The sequence below is a fragment of the Delphinus delphis genome, chromosome 5, assembly GCF_949987515.2.
Source record: "Delphinus delphis chromosome 5, mDelDel1.2, whole genome shotgun sequence".
NCBI lineage: Eukaryota > Metazoa > Chordata > Mammalia > Artiodactyla > Delphinidae > Delphinus > Delphinus delphis.
In genome coordinates this window covers 73,776,336-73,797,373 of record NC_082687.1, presented here as the reverse complement: position 1 = coordinate 73,797,373, position 21,038 = coordinate 73,776,336, and the positions used below count along the sequence as shown (strand labels likewise).

General features: G+C 41.7%; 1 protein-coding gene across 16 annotated transcripts in view; it reads left to right on the top strand.

Moving 5' to 3' along the window:
* Positions 1-21,038, top strand: part of LIMCH1 (LIM and calponin homology domains 1) — a 339,718-nt gene that overhangs the window by 251,720 nt on the left and 66,960 nt on the right. For all 16 annotated transcript variants that reach the window (XM_060012645.1, XM_060012642.1, XM_060012643.1 and 13 more), the window contains one exon: positions 793-1,045. In XM_060012645.1, the coding sequence (XP_059868628.1) occupies positions 793-1,045 (253 nt within the window). The remainder of the gene's footprint in view (positions 1-792; positions 1,046-21,038) is intronic.

Here is a 21,038-nt window from a genome sequence, read left to right as displayed (position 1 = left end):
GATTCATCTGATCATTTGAGGATACCCACTGTGCCCAAAGACACTGTGATAAGTACAGTGTGAAGGATATAAAGCCCTTATTTTCAAAATACAAGGTAGAAGGCATAATGCATCAGAAGAGAAATAGACCTTCGGGCCATAGTGTTCATAGGAAACAAAGATTGCCTCCAGCTATGGGTACCAGGAAGGGCTCCGAGGTAGAGGAATACGCACTTATTATAACTCAAGCTGTTTCCTGGAAGGCAAACCTTTGGTATAATCCATACTGATCATTTTTCTGAATTCCTATAGTTCTTATATGTCTGTGCTCGTTGATTATAACTGATATTCTCCAGGTGTTTCATGAGTTGGTTAAAGGTACCTCAAAGACAAAGGATTATAAATCCTTCATAATTCTTATTTGTCAGAATATCTAGCGCAGTGTAAGACATGCAACAACAGGTGCTGAGTAAAAACTCCATTGGTAAATTTATGTTTCTTCTTCTGAGAGTTGAAGGATCTGAGCAGGCGTATAGTTCTATTGCAAATGTGTTGTTAATTGTAACTCTCAGATACAGCTAAGCTTTCTTCTTCTTCTTTTTTAATTTGACTTTTTTTTTCCTGATTAGAATGGAGAGCTTTTCCCAGAGTGGATTAATTTCGACTGATACTTTAGATTTGTTAAGTGAATAATTTAAGGAAGTAATCCCGGGAACCCACAGATGTAACCACATCCCCCATACTGCATACTTGCCATTGGGAACTTTATTGCTAGCCCAGCACACTTTCTCAGCACCCATCCTCTCTTCCCAGGGAGAGGAAGCGACTCTGAATCCGACTTGCCCCATCGGAAGCTGCCGGATGTGAAGAAGGATGACATGTCTGCGAGGCGGACATCCCACGGTGAGCCAAAATCAGCAGTGCCTTTTAACCAGTACCTCCCCAACAAAAGCAACCAGACAGCCTACGTCCCCGCACCTCTGAGAAAGAAGAAAGCAGAGCGAGAGGAATATCGGAAGAGCTGGAGTACTGCCACCTCCCCCCTGGGTGGGGAGAGGCCCTTCAGGTAAGACCTGGACTGCGCTGCTCCCATCCTGGCTTGTGGTACAGGAATTATGGCCCCAGGACAAGAATGAGCTCAAAGAGCCATTTTAGAACTTTGGTGTCAGATTACAGATGGAGGTGGGCAGGACAGATCTTCAGAGAGGGATTGTCATGATAGAATATAAGCTTCGTGAAGGCACCTGTTCTAGGTGTGCCTGGCACACAGTAGGTATTCAACCAATACTGGTCTAATGAGCAGATTTTAACGAGCAGATTTTTGAAACTAGCTCTATCGACAGGACATTGAGAACATCTGTCATCCATGGCCTTCTGTGGAGACTGACTCCCACTCCTGTTAGATCAGGTGCAGTAAGACCTTTTATCTAGATGTAAGTTTATCTAGATATGAGCTCAAGCGTTATTGAAGGGATGCATGAACATGCTTGAGTCACATGTAGAAACAGTCATAATGAAATGGAAGAAACATTGGACTTCTCATCTCTTGAGACAAACAAGCAGTCTTTCCCCTAACCTCTGATTATGTTTTTGTATTTATTCATTCATTTATTCAGCAAGTATGCATCTAGTGAGCTTCTACTACATGCTAGGTACTATCTTTTAGGCTTTGGGGACCCAGTGGTAGCTAAGATAGAGTCCCTGCCTTCAAGAACCGTAGAGTCCAATAAAAGAAACTTAAACAGTCTTGTCTAATCCCTTTCAGCAAAACCACCCATATCATTGCATGGTTATTCCTTGTAGTCCACCTTTATTATCTATGATTTCCGATTGAATAAACATTAAAAGTTTTAATTATTGAACAAAACATGAATTTTACCTTTCTAGAACAAAAGGTTTTTGCCTTTCAATATCAATTTTGAAATAGCTCTTAATCAATGTCGAGATTATGATGCATTGTATTAATTTAAAAATGGCTGCATTTAATTTTTTTCACATTACCAGGATCATATTGCATGCTATGATTTTTTTTTAAGTGGAAGTAATATCAGAATGACCAGGAGATGACATGGGATCTGCTCCCCAGCCTAGTCTGTTAGTTTGGTCAATTATGTTGTCCAACTCACTAGCTATCCTGAAACAATAGAGGAAGAGGGAAGTGAAGTGGGGTCTCCTTGTGAAGAGGACCCCGTCCGCCGAATGGACCCTGGTGGGAAGCCTCCTGGTGGTGGGTTAGAATTACCCACCGGCAGTGGGAAGGCGCAGCCTCCTCCAGAGGGGGCTGCGGTGGCACCAGCTCCCAAGTCTGAAGAGGAAGATGCTGCTGAAATCCAAAAGCGCAGAAGGCTAGAGCAAGCTGGAATCAAGGTCATGCCAGCAGCACAGCGCTTTGCCAGGTTAGCTTTCCGGGCCAAGGACAGGCCTGGCTGGCTTTGTGCATGCCTGGAGGTTTGGAATCTGTCTGGTGTGATGGAGTTTCCATCTTGTTTTCCCACTTCCTGCTTTATCCGTTGCATCATTATTTCCTACTTGCAGCAGATAGAAATAGCTAATAGTCTTTGTCTTCAGGCCTGTCTCTGCTGAGTTTCTGGTTCTTTTAAATGGAGGTGAAGAGGGAGCTTTGTGCTGCTTGAGTAGACCTTGTCCTGGTCAAGTATGTGTGGTCAGTCATTTGTGGGCTGCAGGATTTATCTTGCAATAACATCTTATTTTTCAATTGTTTATGGCTTGTTAATTTTCACACTACCCCTAAATGGCTCTTATCTTACTTTACACATCACTAGAAAATAGTTCTTTGGAACGGGGAACACTCTCTTTAGAAAGAGTGGCTGGCTGACAAAAATCCACTTACTTTCTTTGTCCCAAGGGAGTAGTAAGTAAGATTAGGTTTATTTGACTCATTTTCTAAAGCTCGTTGATTCAAAAACAAAGAATGGAGTAATTACTTCTCTTAATTGTAACAAAGGCACTAGTATACAGTCCTGGTGGCCTCATATTACATGTGAGATAGAGACCTTTAGCAATTGAAGTCACAGAAAACTATAGTTCTACAGTTTTGTGTAGTGTTCGGGGAAGCTGATTCATTTTTCTCATATAATAGCCACAAAGATACTAACAAATAATAGTGAGACCAAAATTTATTTGACAAATAGAAATTCATAACAGTTTGACAACTGAAATTCCTTTGCCACTTGATGTTCCATTTAATCCTAAAAGGTAGGTGATATGCCCATTTTCAAGCAGAGTAAACTGAGGATCAGTGAAAGTAAGTTACTTGACCGTCTCAGAGCTGGTTACCACTGACCTGGTGGCCAGAATCAGGTGTTCTGACCATAGTGCCACAGCTGCCTCACACACATTGAATGGAATGTCTTCCATTCCTCCATACAACTCGATGTGTGATTCTTGCTGTGGTCTAGGTCTTCAGTGAAAGTTCCAGTACTGACTTATATGGATTTAATCCTAGAGTAGCTTTGTACTGATAAAACATCAAGGAGGTAATTCTTTCTGTCTGTGGTATCCCACAAACAGGCTTGTCTGTCCTAAACATGTATGTGCTTCTAGAAAACTCTAACATAAAACTGTGCTAATGTTACAAGCAACTCTCTGGGTCTCTGAAATAATGAAGGGTAATGTCATAGAATCTTCAAAAGAGAAATAAATCCAGATATTCTTTAAATTTTGGTTCAGAGACCTTGTGAGACACATGCTTTTTCAACATCATTTGAGCTTCTACTTATATCAAAGACCAGGCTAGATGCTGAGAATACAAAAATGAAATATACCCCCTTACCGTTTTTCAGATTTTTTCTGCTTCTGTCTTCAAGTCTAGGGCACAGTGGAAATAGGTAATAGGTGATACAGATAAGAGTATGAATTTATAAAAAATCTTTAACCTTAATACCCTTGACACACATACCTTCATTTTTTATCACATCTGTAAAGTCTTTAACTAAAATTTACCAAAGACACTATCATCTTTATGATGTATTTTTTTTCGTGTTATCTTCAAAAATTGCCAATCTGCTTGATTTTTTAAATCTCATTTTAAAAAAATTGATTTTTCCATGATTACTAATGCTGTTGACTATTATACCATGTTTATTGGCTACTTGGGTTTCTTCTTCTATAAATTCTCTCATATCCTTTGCCATTTATTTTTTCCTTTTAAAAAAATATTGTATTGTGGTAAGAACACTTGGCATGAGATCTACACTCTGAACAAATCTTTAACTGTACAATACAGTGTTGTTAACTACAGATACAATATCATACACCAAATCTCTAAAATTTATTCATCCTGCTTAACTGAAACTTTATGCCTGTTGATCAGCAATCCCTATTTCATCCTCCCTCAGCCCCTGGCAGCCACCATGCCACTCTTTGATTCTACGTATTTCACGACTTTAGCTACTTCATATAAGTGGAATCATGCAGTATTTTTCTTTCTGTGACTGGCTTAGTTCACTTAGCTTAATGTCCTCAAGATTTATCCATGTTGTCACATATTATAGAATTTACTTCTTTTATAAGGCCAAATAATATTCCTTTGTATGTATATACAACATTACCCTTATCCATTCATCCCTTGATAGACATTTAGGTTGTTTCTACATCTTGGCTATTTTGAATAGTGATGCAATGAGATAGGAGTGCTAAGATCGCTTTGAGATCCTGGCTTCATTTCTTTTGGATATATACCCAGAAGTGGGATTGCTGGATCACACGATAGTTCTGTTTTTAATTTTTTTAAGGAAACTCCATATCATCTTTAGAGTATCCAAAAGAGCAAGGGGAGACAAATGGGCAGATACTTTAAGAGAACTCGGCACAGCCAGGAATCATGATGACGTAGAGAAAAGAAAAGAGTAGGCAAAGGCTGGGGATTCCACGAGTATACTGTGCCTCTTCAGTAACTGGGAGGTTTATTTTCTGCTAAAACAGTACAGTCTTTTATGACAGCTCCCATTCTGTGTACAAACCTAGAATCACGGTTAGTTTACAAATGTAATTCTAATTGATGAGTAGTATATTTTTGTGGTAATTTTTGCTCCTGTCCATGTTCCTGTTATCTGCCTTAATTTTTACATATTTTATCCAAGTTAGCTCTATTAAGCAGAAATTCGCAGGTCAGTTAATATCTGCAAATGTCAGTTAACGTCACACCTTAGAGCTACTGACTTAGCATTTAAGACGGAGTTCAGGAAAATCATGCATATTCCCAGAGAATGTTCCCAATAGCAACACAACACAGCTGCTCCAAACACCCAGAATTCATTTGTTGATAGATTTTTCAGCTGCTAGCTCTCTCATAAAAATTTTATACATACCATGCCACTAGCCTGGCCTGTCTGTGTCTTTGTCACCTACTTTTTGCAGCCCACAGCAGAGTTGACAGTCATTCTAAGTTTATCCACATTTGGGATCCTGCTTTTAATGTGGCAGAAAGTAGCTTAACTGGAATGAAATGCATATCATGAAGAAGAAAAGGATTCTTGGTGTCTGGAAAATAAGAATATAAAACATTTAAATATGCTGACGTCTCTTAAGGCATTGTAACTTCAGTCTCCTATCTTTGCAATCCAGATGAATTCTGGCCACCACATCTTGGAACCCAACAAGAGGCCCCAGATATTTCTTGCGGCCCATTTTTTTAGCTGGGAAAGTCTGTGTTTGGAGAGATGGGTAGAGGATGAGGCATAGGCAAGGAAGGAGGCATGTAGACAAGAGTAAGGCTGTACTTTTACAGATGGGTTTTTTTGTTTGTTTGTTTGTTTGTTTGTTTGTTTGCGGTACGCGGGCCTCTCACTGTTGTGGCCTCTTCCGCTGCGGAGCACAGGCTCCGGACGCTCAGGCTCTGCGGCCATGGCTCACGGGCCCAGCCGCTCCGTGGCGTGTGGGATCTTCCCGGACCGGGGCACGAACCCGTGTCCCCTGCATCGGCAGGCGGACTCTCAACCACTGCGCCACCAGAGAAGCCCCAGATTGGTTTTTTGGGCGTTTTTTTGGCTGTTGTTTCCCAAGTATTCTCAAACACCTCCTTAAATTATTTTTAATATATAAAAAGGAGCAGAAGTGCATGTTAGTCCATTTTCACATGAGTTTAGAAGCCTAGAAGTCCCAAGCTTCCTATCAAAGAATATATTAGGAGGTATGTTAGCACCAAGGGACAGAAAGTAGGTCTTTCTTAATAAATATGTGGGGTTGATATTTATTAGAGTTGCCACTGGAGTCAGAAGTCCATAAACTACTTTTCCTTCCCTTTTAGTTTATGATTAAGTTAGCCTAATTACCCCCCAAATATGAGACTCTGCTAAAGAAGCCAAGATCTCTGCGTTTAAGAGGATAAAGTAAGAATCAAGATTCACTTCCCCTGAATTAAAATGCCATGGAGATTTGAGTTCTCTGACTTGGTGTTTCCCATTGGAGAAGTAAACTTTTTTTTTTTGAACTGAATTATAGGTTTCACGTGATTGGACTTCTTTGCTAATTGTTTTCATATGTTTCAGCACTCAGTCTTTTCTGCTAGTCTGTGGATCTTCTCAAGCACATAGTAATTAATTACAGAGCGGGGGAAACCCTCCAAGGAACAATAGACATTTTAGAAATCTTTAGAGGAAGAGCAGATGCAGCTAAGTGCCAGGAACATATTCTCTCCATCCCTCCTTACCAGATGCCTGTGTCACTGCTTCTTGCTGCACAGATTCTTGGGGATCAGAGACCAGGCAGACACATAACTTGCATGAACCTTTGTGACTCTGGATGTAGCTGCCCTATTGGGACACTGTGTGAACAGGGAGGTCCCTGGTGTTGCCCGTGACATTCCCAGGAGGCCAAACAGGCTTTTCTGGAGAGCCCAGTTTCTTTCAATAGAACAAACTGACTGCCAATCTGAGCTGGTTGCTTGTGTGTTGCCAAGTAAAAGGGGGTGAAAGAAAATGCCAGCTCTTCCTTAGTTTAAATCATTATCTCATTCACTTTGAAATATATAAGCCTTAGAAACTTTGAGACAAGAGCTTTTCCTCCCCCTCACCTGCTTAGGACCCACAATCTCTCCTACAAAGATAGCCTTACTTGTCTTAGGACAGGGTTGCCAGGTTGAAGGCAAGGCTTGGCATTTCTCATTTCACATTAGACTGTATTCCTTCTTTAAAAAAAAAAATTATTTATTTTTGGCTGCTTCAGGTCTTAGTTGGATCTTCCGTTGTAGTGTACGGGCTTCTCTCTAGTTGTGGCACGTGGGCTCCAGAGCACGTGGGCTCAGTAGTTGCGGCGCTCAGGCTTAGTTGCCCCGCGGCATATGGGATCTTAGTTCCCCGACCAGGGATCGAACCCGTGTCCCCTGCATTGGAAGGCGAATTCTTAACCACTGGACCATCAGGGAAGCCCGTGTATTCCTTCTTAGTAAAGCAGTGATCTGGGTCCGTCGAGCAATCCCTACTTCCCAAGGCAACTAACTCATCTGTGAATGACTCAGACAAAATAAAAGTGCCAAACCGCCCCATGAATATCAAGCCAGACAGCCAGGGTCTGCCACTTAAATTTACTTACTTTACCTACATTCAGATGACTGGAACTGGAAACCTCAGTGGACACGATAATACTGATCTTGCAGGGTTGTCATAAAAGTTAACGTATCTGGAATATACCAGCTCTTCAGAGGTATTATAATTATTGAAAAACAAAGTAGAATATACTGAAGATTTGCAATAGACTGACCTTCAGAAAAGAAGGGCTCGTTATAAAAAGTCATTTAAATATTCTGCTAACTAGACACCTGCGAACATAGTCCTACATATCTGCCTTATACACATTATTTATTACTTCATAGCCAACAGTGCCGGCCCAGAATTTATGTCATTAAATTTTTGCTCTCTCTGAGTCTGCTGGAAGCTCTGAATTTACAGGATCCAAGCAATTAGCAGAATGTCACTGTGATCGTTTTTTCAAGTGGGCAGGGAGTGGCTTTAAGAGGCCAATGATATGGAAAGCTTTCTTCACCCCCTTTTTTTAAGTCTACATATCTAAATTGAGATCACTTGAAATGAGTCCCGCTACACTGGGCATTTAGCCTGAAAAGAAACACCCTGGGGAGTTTGTAGCCAGGCTGGACTCACATGATGCATAATGCACGAGATTCTCCCTTCTCAAATTGGCATCACAAATTGGCATGGCTATTTGCATAAATGCATACGTTTTATTCCATAGTATTCTGCCTGAGTTGGGGAAAATTGAAACCCAGGACCCTGGTCAAAAAATGAAAGGAGTGTTGCTTTGGGACTTGAAAGCTTCAAGCTCAGGATCTGCTCCTTTACTGGAATTGGAGTCGGATCAGCTGAGATGAGATAATGCGTTTGAAAGGGCTCTGTAAACTGTAAAGTGCTGTGCAAGCACTGTAAGGTATGATTAGTTAGCATTCTACTGTCATTAATCCTGGCTGAACATTGCTGTCTGTACCCAGCAGTGCAAATCACGACTTCATTCTAAGCACAGCTCATGTGATCCCTTTATTTAGTAACCAAAATACTTCTCTTTCTCCTACTTCCTTAGTAATGATAATGCCTTATTTTCTGTATGATGTTCTGCTTTCAAAACTGTTCCTGGCCGTGTCCTTTGTTTAATGAATAGTGCAGTGATTAGGAACAGGACCTCCGGAGCCAGACTCCCTGGGTTTGAATTTTAACTTCAGCAGTGGCACTTTGAGCTTGGGCAAATTTCTTCACCTAATCTCAGTTTCCACTCTATAAAATGGGGATGCTAATCACACTACCATTGCAAGGCTAGTATTAAGGTTAAACAAATTAACACTAGAAGGAATTCTGGCACGTTGTGGGCGCTCAATAATAGTTAACCACCTTCTTTGTCATCATCAATGTGCTTTTTAAATAATGCGTTTTTGAAGAGATTAATTCAATGGCCTATCATTTCCCACTGACCATCCTTTATGGCCACAGTCAACCAATACCAGTTGGTTCTTGCCAGACTTGTTGGCTAAGGATGCAGGGAGGAGAGTGAGCATGGTCCAGGAGTGGCCAAGCAGGAGACCAAGAGCCGGAGTGCAACTCAAAGGGCAGAATTTTATATTTTAAGAAATAACTTTATTCAGAGATCAGAGCACCACCCACCACCTCTAAATTCCACGATTTAAACTTTTATTGAGAATAGTGGTCAGCAGGAGAAGGAGTTTTCTGGACATGACTAATGATGGTTTGATTTTTCCAAAAGTCAGGAGTGAGGGCCTGCTGTTCTGTTAGGCTGACAGGCCTCCTCTGCAGCAGTACAGGGTAAGCAACAGACAGCAGGCCACCTGGTCAGCCAGAGTAGACAGCGTTTCCTTGCTTGTATTAGCTCAGCCAGGCTAATTCCTCCTGTCTTCATTTCTGAGACAACCTGTCCCATGACCATGAAGAATTTACCCTTAATCCTCCTTCAGAAATCGGATACAAAGCAGGTGAGCTTTCTTTAGAAGTCAAGGTGCTTTATCTACTCACCATCTCTATGAACTGAGAAGATAATAAATTATATTTATAAAGTTTTAATCTTTTATTATGACTTAGAAGCAAGGCTGATCTTATGAGTAGGGGGGAGGAGTTTGTTTGAATATCAGAAAGGCGCCATTGACTGTATTCCCACCCTACCCAACCCCAACAAGAACAAAAAACAAAGCATAAAAAGTCCTAAGATTCCACCATTAAACTGCATTTCTCTTTAAATTCTAAAGAATTTAAAGTTTGGTGCCTTCAAGATTTCCTTGAAAATGAAAATAGCCCTAAGTAAACATTTTGGCGAAATGTCTTAATAGGATTTACTTGACAGCTAGCATATGACAAAGCAGAAGAGCTGGGCGGTGGAGAGTCATGGGGGTAAAAGACCGAAGAAAAGGTTGCTGGTGGGAGGGTGCAGGGCACGATAAGCTTTTGTGCCTGAGTCCATCCTGTCCATGGTCATAAACTATTCCAGATGTTTCAGGTTAGCTCAGCTCTGCAGAAAGACCATCCTTACACTTTGCAGTCTGGGACACATCCCAGGTGTGCTGTCACATAGCTGCACTCATTAGCATTCCTCCAGATCAGTTTCTTGGTAGCTCAGATTTTTGCCCTGTCAGTCAAAATAAACTGAGTACCTATTGGGTACATTATTAATGTGCCAGAGAAAAAATAATAACAAAATGCTTCTTACTTTTCCCAACTTCATGAAAAGAATTTGGATTGCCACTTTCAGAGCCATTTAGGATCCTGCCTTTCTGACGCTGATGGGGCACTGCAAGTTAAATGAATTTTTTAGTATTGCTAGTAGCTGACTAAATTCCAGGTTTTGAAACCCACCCTAACCCTGCTGCAACTCTGGGCTAAAATAGTAAACAGATGTCATCTGGACTAATGATATTGAGAAGACCTTTCACTAACAAGACAGTTGGCTGCCTGGAGATGGGGATTTAAAAACTGTTTTGGTCTGATCCCATGTGGAGTTCCATTTAATTTTGCTTTATCAGTCAAAAGCAATTAAGTGATGAGAAAGAAGCTGTTCGAGATATTATCCTTCGCAAAGAAAATCCTTTCCTGATCCACCAACACAGCAGAGATTCAGAATCAGAAGATGAGGTTGCACGTCGACTGCCTGATCTTGAGAAAGATGACTTTGCCGCCAGGAGAGCTAGGATGAACCAGACCAAGCCAATGGTGCCACTGAATCAACTCCTCTATGGGCCTTACCGAAAAAAAGAGGCAGAGAAATCAGATGGCAGCAAGCAACCCTCCAAGGGAATCTCAGAAAAGAAAAGTCTAGAACATAAAAGGTGTGCTCTGTGTGTGTGTGTCTATGAAGGAGAGAGAGAATATAGTTCGGCAAAGGTGATTTGTATGAAAGCTCCCCATTCCTCTGTTTCCTGCCCTAATTACATATAATCAGTAATGGTGGTTTGTTTTAAAGTGGAACCCCAGATATCCAGTCTCTCCGAAGTTCAGATGGCAGGGAGTGGAATGGTCCTGTCTAAGATAGGGCTGAATTCACCAAATAAATATGGAGCTCAAGTGTGCAGATGTGCTATATGTGGGCATATCACCACGTATGGGTGCTGGTGTCAGAGACGGGCTTTATTGGCATAAATAGACATGTGCTATTGCTGATCAGGGAACAGTCACCTCTCAAGGTTGCTCCAGTCCATCCATAACAGGCAGAGATCATAGTTATTCCTCAGCTATGAGCCCTTCTATCTTCTTAGCACCTTTGAGATATGGGGGGAAAACGAGGCTTGCTGTTTCTTCCCTCACACCAACACGATCACCTAGACATCTGACGATGGAGACTTCTCATTAAAAAGTCCTCAAGTATATAATATAACACACTTCTATGTGTTCTGTCATAGAAATCATTTTTAAGTGAGTTTCCTTCTCCCAACTTTTCTCCCATCTTCTTAATTAGGGAAAGGAAAGCTTAATGAAATGGAATTCGGCCAGCGATTTTTATCCTAAGAGGGATACGAATTCATTCAAGCCATCAGCCTGCTGAGTTTCAGTGTACAGAGTTCATCATTCTTGTATTTTTCCTTACATCAAAATCAGAGATCGCATCTTTATTATTTAATTGCCATATTTTTGCCTATCACTTAAGAGGTTTGTAATCCATTGAACTAAGAATATAAATATCTAAACTGTGTTTTACACAATTAAAGTGGTTCTTTGGGCAGCGTCATTGAGATCAGTGAAGCAGTTAGTGTTTTCTATTGTTTGATTTAGGAAGCACCAGATACAAAACACATGAAAGATCTCTGGACACAGAACAGGGATTTGAGCATAGAAGACCCGGCCCATTTTTTTATAGGACACATTCTAGCTTCGGGAGGCTCTTGGTCTTTGCAGTCCTTGTTGGCATGCCTTGTAACAAACCGTTCTCATAGGGCCTTGTGGGAGGGATCAGTTGTTGCCAGTGAAACAAAGACTTCTGGATAACTGAGTAGCATCAAGGCATATTGATGCGGATCAGCAACTTGAGTTAGGAAAAGGAGTAGCTTTTGTACCTCCCTTTTTTCCTTTCTCCTGCATGCAATTTTAATTCCTGATATTTCCAGCCCCATTTGTCTGTTGTCACCTGACTCTGTGTTTGGGGACACAGCCCATGATCTCTCTAGAGAGCTTCAAAGAACTGATGAAAAAAAGAGGGCTCCCTAGCGGCTCTGTGCTATGCCCTCCTTGATCCCCTTCCCCAAACTAAAAGCAAATAGAAAATTCTGTCGCCTTCCTATTTGCTTAGGCTCTGTAAATACACCAAGTCATCCAGGTAACAAGAGAATGGTTTTCTGGCTTGGAAGATTTATTTTGAAAAAAAATGAATAGCCCTATTTATGTATATTTCTGAAATTTTCTATCTCAAGAAACATATTTAGTTAGAAACTGACTTTTAATGTGATATAATGTTTATGCACATAGATGCCACAACTTTGGTTTAAATTATGATATTGTCAACATTAGGCATCTAAAGTTCACTTCTTAGGAAAACAATTGAAAATATCAGATTTAGCATGAATAAAGGTGAACAGTTATTGACACAAGAAACAAATGGGTATTGCCTCTGTGGAGCCAGGTAAAGAGGATGCCCTCTCTGTTCTTCAAGTTTACGTTAGCCAAACCTAATTAATGCTATCAGGAGGCAGAGACTGAGTTTGAACATTGCAAGTTTCTATTCAGCATTGACTTAATCATACTTTCTGGCAGTATGAAGGTTTATGGTTGAGGTGTTCAATATGTGAACAACGTTCCAACTATCTCCAAACTAATTCTAGAATTTGGATCATGCAGAGCTCATTACTAACACTTTACTGCTGCAGAAAAAGACGTTCCAAGAAGGCTCAGGGATTCAATCAGAAAACTTGAATTCATTACAGTAACTTGAATAGTGTGGGAATTGGGCATCATTACTGTCAAACTGAAATCTCATTACCATTCTTAATAGTCTTTCAGCGAGCCCTGGCTTCTCTTCCTAAACTAAACTAGAGTCTGTCATCTGGTGGAAAAACTCTGTCTCTTTACAGTGTCAAAAGGGTAGCATAGACAAAAGTAATCAAGGCTGCAATTGATTCCATATTTTTGAGAAAGGGAGAGGTGCTTCCATCATTCCATTCTGTCTTCAGCCTCTGAATTTCCATGCTTGACATTCTGTTTGTCTGCTTCCCTTCCTGGAACCTGATTTTTCCAATAACGTGGGGGCCTGGATCAAATTGACAGAAACCAAGGCCAAACGGAAGAGGTGAAGTCGAGGGTGACCTGTATTGTGCGGGCTCAGGAGAGTGAACCTGCGGAAGAGGGGCTCAGGCAGGTGCCGGATCTTCACAAGGATGACCTGGCGCAGCGCAGAATTCAGGGCAGGCTTGGCCCTCACCGCGAGGCTCCGAGCTTTGTCGCGGTCGCCAATATAACAGAAGCCGACCGGGAGACGTGGGAGAGGCTGAAAGTGTCAGGAAAGAAGAGGTGTGTCATGTTTTCCCCTGGATTTCTCCTAACAGTGGTATCATTTAACTTCGAAGGAATCACTTATCCTTCTATCATTTTTTATTTTCATGGCCAGAAAAAATGCCTCAAAACACAGAGCATATTCTGCATGCTGAAACTTGTTAATACTAAAAATTACAAGCCACAAGGACAGGAAACATCCTCTTTAATTCAACTGATTTATTGTGAATGCTTATTTTAATAGGCTTATTTACGTGTAAGGAATTTAAACTTGACTTTTAAATAATTTTAATTATTTCATTGTACCCAAGGTTTTCTTATGCCATCATTTATGATGTTAAGAAAGCTACAGAAAACCTAAAGTGCTATTTACCTAGGCAAGACAATGATCGTTTCTTCATTTGATTGATTAATGGAAAAGCAATCCTGCTTTAGACATTGAAGTATATTTCATACATCCAGTAGTTTTTCAAAACTCTTCATTGATTTTACTCACCTTAGAAACCTTTGGAACTTATTTCCGGTTCTGACTAGGGATGGAGATGTGGAGCACACGTGTGCCCCTGAGCCTTCACCAGAAATTAAAGCAGAAACTGCCCTCCGTGATGACTTTGCCAGCCGCAAGGCAAGGGCTTATAAGAAAGCTTCCAGCCCTAGGCAAAAGTTCGTGCACTTCGGACCAGTGACAGAGATAGATCAGCAGACATGGAAGCGGCTCAGCATTGGCAGGGCTGGGCCGAAGGAGGATGCAGAGGAAGTCATCAGTCACAGCCGCAAGATTCAGACGTACTCTGCGTCCCCTGCCTTGGCGGCCATGTCCAGTTTACAGGAAGACCACAGGCTTAATCCACAAAATGACTGCAGGTACTTTTTGCCATTACATGTGCAAGGAGATCTGCATGGGAATCACTGCTGCTTTTAAAGAGTTTGCTGAAGCACATTAAAGAAACCGCCAGAGATGACGTAGTTTTAACAGCCTCTTTTGCTGGTTAGCAGAGAAGTAATGTCAGTAGGTTTCCCCACGGGGAAACGTGTGTGAAGTTAAATGACAGACATCCATTTTGATTCTGTTGTCACCAGAATCACTGCCTGGGAATGCCAGTAACTTTGGCAAATGATTCGTCTTCCCTTGGCTGCATTAAGCAGTATTTTACTTGTTGGCAATACTGAACAAACTAGATGGAATGTTTTAATGATACCCTTCATGTTTCTCCTAAAGATACATTGATAAAAATCTGGGTTATCTATACCCTCCCTCTTTCTTATCCCACGAGGGAGAAAAAAATTGTGATTAGTGTCATTAAGTTCAGATTTTGGACATCTAAGTAGACACACAAAAAAGTAAACATCTCTCCCCCCCCCCCAGCTCCCGCCCAGTTTTTAAAATTATATAACAGAACATGAGTAGAAAAAGACTCTTCTTTTGAGGGTTCCTGTGAGTCAGGAGTTTCCTTGAATGAATCAATCACCATCCAAATTTGTGAGGCGTCACCTGGGAAAAGACCTTGTAGAGCTGTCATCAGTCCTCATCCTCACTGGAGGCCTTCCAGCTGTGAACTCCCAAGCCCTCTGTTGGGGATTTGGTTCCACGGGCTGGTCTTTCTTCCATTAAACAGGTATAGGGCATTTCTAAAGTTCTGGATTCTCCGTGCGCTAGGTGTGCTTGGGGAAACTTAGAGATCAGAGTACACTCTGCACCCCCCGCCCCCCCCCCCCCCCGCTGTCTATGCAGGGCCCAGCAAACATTTATTTACTAAAAATTTGCTTTGCCATCTCTGTGTGAATTGCCTTCCTCCCCTCTGAGGTCCCAAACCACTACCCACATGTCCTCTTTTGTCTTTAGCTGAAGATGGTACTTAAGGTGAGGGTTTCAGCCATTTTGGTAAGCTACTCAGTTTTCCTGGGTCTCTTCCAGGTATACATGTTATCAAAATTTGTTTGAGTTTCTGTTAAAAAATAATAAGAAGAAGATTCTGGATTCTCCCAGGAAACTCCACTCCACCTGCATGGTGGGAGCAAAGCAGAGCCCTCCACGGCAGGAGGAAATGCTCAGGACAGTCTCCTCCATGCCTTGTTCATGATATCCAAAGCACACAGTGGATGGTCCATGACATAGAGAGGGGTTTCTTTGGTTCCGTACTGTGGATGACACCCTAGAGGCTGTCAATAGAAATAACCCTGGTGCATCAGAAATGCCCTGCTGGGGTTTCAGAGGCTGATGGGGGTGGGGGGTGGAAGGGGTGAGACTAAGAAATTAGTAAGGAATGCATCCTTGAGTCCTTGACTACTAAGGGGCCATCACTCAGCCCCATGGTGGCAGAGTCAGGCTAGCCTTCTTTGACTTTCTCAGGCCCATATTCTATTATCTCATTCTGAATATGTCATCCTTACTAACCGGCTTCTGGAATAGCAACCGAACCTTCTCTCTTAACCTTTCAGTCTCAGTGACTTTCACTGTCTCCTTTCCTAACTCTTTTCCCTCTTCCCTCTTGCTGCCAATGCTACTTGATCATCAACAGAATAGTGACGTCTGGTGTAGATGACCGTTGTAAGAGGGTCTGCCGGCTGGCTGTGGTGCCGGAGTCCCAGGAAGAGCATAGCTGCAGTTTAGGTGAGTGCCCGAGGAGGACAGAGAAAGGTGAGGACGTGAAGGCTGACAGGGGGGCCCAAGGCCTCTGGTGGGAATCCTTTCCTAGTAGTAAAGCTGTCCCGTCTGGCTTTAGTTACCTGCAAACAGCTGCCGCAGGATGGCAAAGAAGCGACTGAAGGAGTTGTTCAAAGAGGTTCTGAGACGGTGCCAAAGGCTGAAAGATCCGAGGAGAGCGGCCAGCCACTGTGAGCGCCTCGCCCGCTTTCCAGGGTGCGCTGCCTCTGCTGTTTGTGGCTGCTGGGTCCCCCCAAACAGCTTAAAGCCACGGTATGCGCTTGATGACTGATGTAGCGTGGAATGCGCCCATCCCAGGGTCAGAGCTCTGCTTTCAGTGTCCTTCCTGGATAGAGACTTTAGACCTTGCATGTGGTTGGGCGCTGGCCAAATTTCATTCTCAGGAATCAGGAACACCAGAAAGGGAAACCCATTCCCGTGTAAGTATCAGCTGCATGATGGAGGTCCACGGTATTAATCCTCAGTCGCTGTGTGCGCTGCTGCCTCCGTGATCACTGGCTTCTTCCGTCTTGAGTTAACGCCAAGCGAGTGATGCTACTGCAAACATCTTTAGCAGTAAGTGCCCTTTGACTGGCTGGACTGATGTGCCCTAGTTCATGTCCTCTGACCTCTGAATGGGAGGCCTCAGAGAGAGAAGAGAAGTCAGAGAAGATGACAGCTCCTGCCTGGAGTGGCAGTGGACTGAAAGGCCCAAGAAAATGGTATGAGTCACAAAAAGATGATGCGATGGCCAGGAGAACTGGGATATCTCTTAGACACCTTGGATCCAAGCTAAACCAGTTCCGTCCAGTTCCATCTGCAAAGCAACGCATTGTGGAGGGATCTGCCAAGGGTCCACCAATAAAAGATAAGAGTCAGAAGATCATCCTAAGCTGTTTTGACTTTGTTTCTCCAGTCTGAGCCTTGATACATGCTTTGAGTGTGTCATTAATGCTTTACGGTTTATCCGTGCCACTTACCTGCTATTGCTAGCAGAAATGACATGACCTAGTCTGCCAAGATGTGTTTTTCTTTTTTTGCATGTGAGCAGGTGTGGAAAGAATAGTTCAGTTGTGAATTGTCCTATTAAACATTCTTTCTGACTCTCATTTTGTGGGCAGCCTAAATGGGAAACTCTTTTATTTCTTCCTAGCTCACATAGGAGCCGTCGGGTAAAGGAGTTGAACTTCTTTCTGACCTACTTGATTTCATTCTGATTCCAGGAGGGTCTTCAGGTCCAAAGAAGATATATACTACTTACACAATTCGTTTAATTTAATTTTAACATTCGCAAATAGTGCTTTCTAGAGGTAGGATTTCCATTCCATGCTCTGACTTGATTTAAAATGAAGGTAGGGAATATGTTAAAAAGGTAATCAACAAGGACCTACTCTATAGCACAGGGAACTCAATATTCTGTAATAACCTAGATGGGAAAAGAATCTGAAAAAGAATGGGTATATGTATATGTATAACTGAATCACTTTGCTGTACACCTGAAACTAACACAGCATTATAAATCAACTCTACTCCAATGTAAAATACAAATTTAAAAAAATAAAATGAAAGTAGGGAAATAGTAATCCAGGGGTTCATGGTCTGGTTTCAGGTCCTATATGTTGAAGCTTCTGTTGCTGTTTAGTAAGAGTGATAGACTTTTGTGAAAAGTGTGGTCTGCCTGATCAGTGCAGGGCCGAGGAGTACGAGTGTAGTATAATTAAAGCTCCACTGTAAAACAGGAAGTGATGAAGTTCTGCTTCACAAAGGACCTTGATAGTAGTGGGACAGAGGGTAGAGTGGGGAGTAAAGAAAATCTTAAGTAATCCCCAAATTTTAAGATGAAGATCCTAGCCATCGTTACCATCTGGATTTAATGTATGTTTTACATTCTTCTGAATCATAATACTACCATAGGAGAGCCTTATTGTAACCCTGGTTTCAGGGGGCAGGAGTAGTAGCCGTGCTCCACTTTATAACTGTTACCCTTTCAAAGTGCCTCCGTTTCCTCCAGCGTACCTTCTCCTGGGAATTCACAGGTAGGTTGAATGGCTGTTGGCTCCAATTCACAAATGGGAAGCCTGATGTAGAGAGAAGTTACACCTGGATCACACCTGGATCCCAGCAGGTGAGGGCAGGTTAGTGAGAGAGGGACAGCCTTGCCCACCACGTTCACTCTCTCCCCAGATGCCCTGATGTGGTGCTGGACCCTGCATCCATGGGCTGCCGGAGAGCAGTTAGCGTGAAAGGAGAGAAGGAAGTGAGGCCTATAGGCTGCCTACTAGAACATTCTAGGTGGCCCATTTACTCACTTCTCACACAGCCTTTGAGACTAAGCAGTTTCTTCTGTATTCTACAATAAGGAACCGAGGCCCTGGTCTCACACAGCTGGTAATCACAGATCCAAGATCCAAACCCACCGCTGTCTGAAGGGGGAGCCGCCGTTCCACGCCAGCGCATTACCTACCAGGCTACCAGAGGAAACTGTGGCGGTCTGACGACCTCCCTGTCACTTGTATCTGTCCGTCTATCTGTGATTCGGGAAGAGACCTCTTTATATTCACCTGGGACTGAATGGCTGGTTTGAGCATAAGGAGATGTAGTGAGATTAACTCTGTGACGTAATTGTGTGATTGAGCAAAGCACGCACCTTGGGAATTCATGTTCCCTTTTAACAAGTATTTACTGAGTAATTACTATGTGTAAAACGCTGTGCTGGGTGCTGGGGGATAACCTTAAATGAGCAGTAAATCCATTTTTCCCTCTCACTTCAAATGAAGCTTATTCTAGTTCACAGTATTGCTAATCATTGACCCTGAAGTACTTTATTAGTGCTGAAAGTTACATAAACACAATCAATAGGGGAATAGAGTATTCTTTTTGTCTTTCTAAATACCGCCACCATCACAATTAAACTTTATTAATTGCTTTTTTTTTTTTTGTAAGATGCTTATACCAACTGTAATTTGTCTGGCCAATTTTGTACTCGATAGTCTGTGGACTGACCTACTTTGCATTTTTTTTTTAAAAAAATCTCTTTGTTAGTGATTTTTTAAACTCATCTTTACTTTTCTATTTTCCATAGGACAACTGGGAAAATCATTTGAAGCCCAAACTCTAATTATCTTCTCCCTAACAGCAAAGGCAATTCTGATGAAATTTGTGCCCTCTTAAGGCTAATAAATTAGTCTGAGGGGAAATTTCTTAAACCCATATGTATGTAGTAAACAGATAAATGAAGGTCATCTTCAGAGACTGCACTATTCTTTTCAATTTCCAGAGCATCCAATACGTACTTACTGAGGGCCTAGTCTGGTCACTGTTCAGAGAACCCCAAAAGAAAAATCCCTACCATCATGAAGCTTATGTTGCAGTGTTCATCTATATTTGTTGGCAGAGCTGTCCACGAAATGCTGTTAAGTGTTTTGTGTAGAAGCGATTTAAATTTAAATATATCCTGTATGCAACAACATAGCTGAACCTCATAAAGGAAATATGCTAAGGAAGCCAAACTCAGAAGAGTCCATGCTGTATAAGTCCATTTATATAGCACAAAACTCAACACTAATCTGTGGTTTGTGAAAATTCATCAGGGTGTGTGTGTATGGTCTGTGCACTTTCTATATGTATATCTTACTTCAGTAAAACATGAATTAAAATATTCCAATAGACACAGAAATACATACCAACTGTTCATTGATCATTCCTAGATTAGCCGTCCATTAAGAATAACTTCTCTCCTCGTTTCCATAGATAATTTAGAAAACGCTATATTTGAATGTCTATTCTAGTAGGCCTGTTAATTAACTGGGAAACATTTTACCGGGGCTTCAGAATTAACACTGTTAATTCTGGGTAGAATTAACACTGATTATGCACTCTTTCTTGCTGTGAAGGAATCCATCTGCCTCCATGCAGTGATGGTTTTGGAAAATTGAGGGTATTAATTTAACCTTTAGCATCTTCTGAAACTACTCCCCAGAGAAACAGAAAATGGGTCTTACTTCTGGAAGAGAGACATTCACAAACACTTTCCTCTTCTTGATTTTGGCCATTCCAACAGAAACTTTGGGTTTTTAACTAGTGTCGTTGCCTTCGCTGTGCATGAAAATAATTATTAATGAATCAGACTGTTGTAGAATGACGAAGGTATCAGAGAGAAGGGTGTATGTGTGTGTCCACCCATGTGCTTTGGAGTGTTTTCCCTAAGATCATTGGAAGAGATCTTTAGAAATTACTCTTTTCCCTATAAATTGTTATAAACTGAACACAGGATCAGGTAATTTTTGCTGAAAACCCGCACATTTAATTTATTGGACTGAAAGCAGGACATTTTTTCTTTACTCAAAAAATTCTTTGTCCGCCATCAGAATGCATGAATGAACAGCCTTTCAGGGCATAGGTAAGAACCTTCTCTTAATATTCTCCTTTGCTGAAAGAGTCATTTGTGGGAGCTGCTTTTTTTAAATGTGCTTAAAATAGGCCCTCATAATGTTCTAGTTTTTATTTTCTAATTTGACCTTTATCTTTGTTTTATCAGACGCATTAAAACTCAAAATGCCTATATCGAAGAAGGTACAACTTTGTAGATCTAAATAATCAGAAGAATATAAAAGATTGTTTTAAAAAAACGTCATTATTTTTTAAGTTGTGGAGTATCGTCCACGTCTGGTTTTGATTAAAGCTGCCAGTTTTCTAGGAATTGTGGTTTTTGTCAGATGCATGCGGAAGGCACTGATTGGGGTTCTGGTTGGAGTTCTGGTTTGCTTTCAGAAAACTGCAGAAACACTCTTTGATGTTATTTGTGCAAGTGCATTAACACATCAGGGAAAGGGTCAGTAAGTGTGTGCTTCTATGCTGGGTGTCCATTACAGCCCATTACTCTGCACAGAAAGGCAAAGAACAGTTCAGCTGTTTGTGAACCATCTTAATACATGTTTGGGTTTTTCTAAGCGCCTTCTCTAAACATTGTG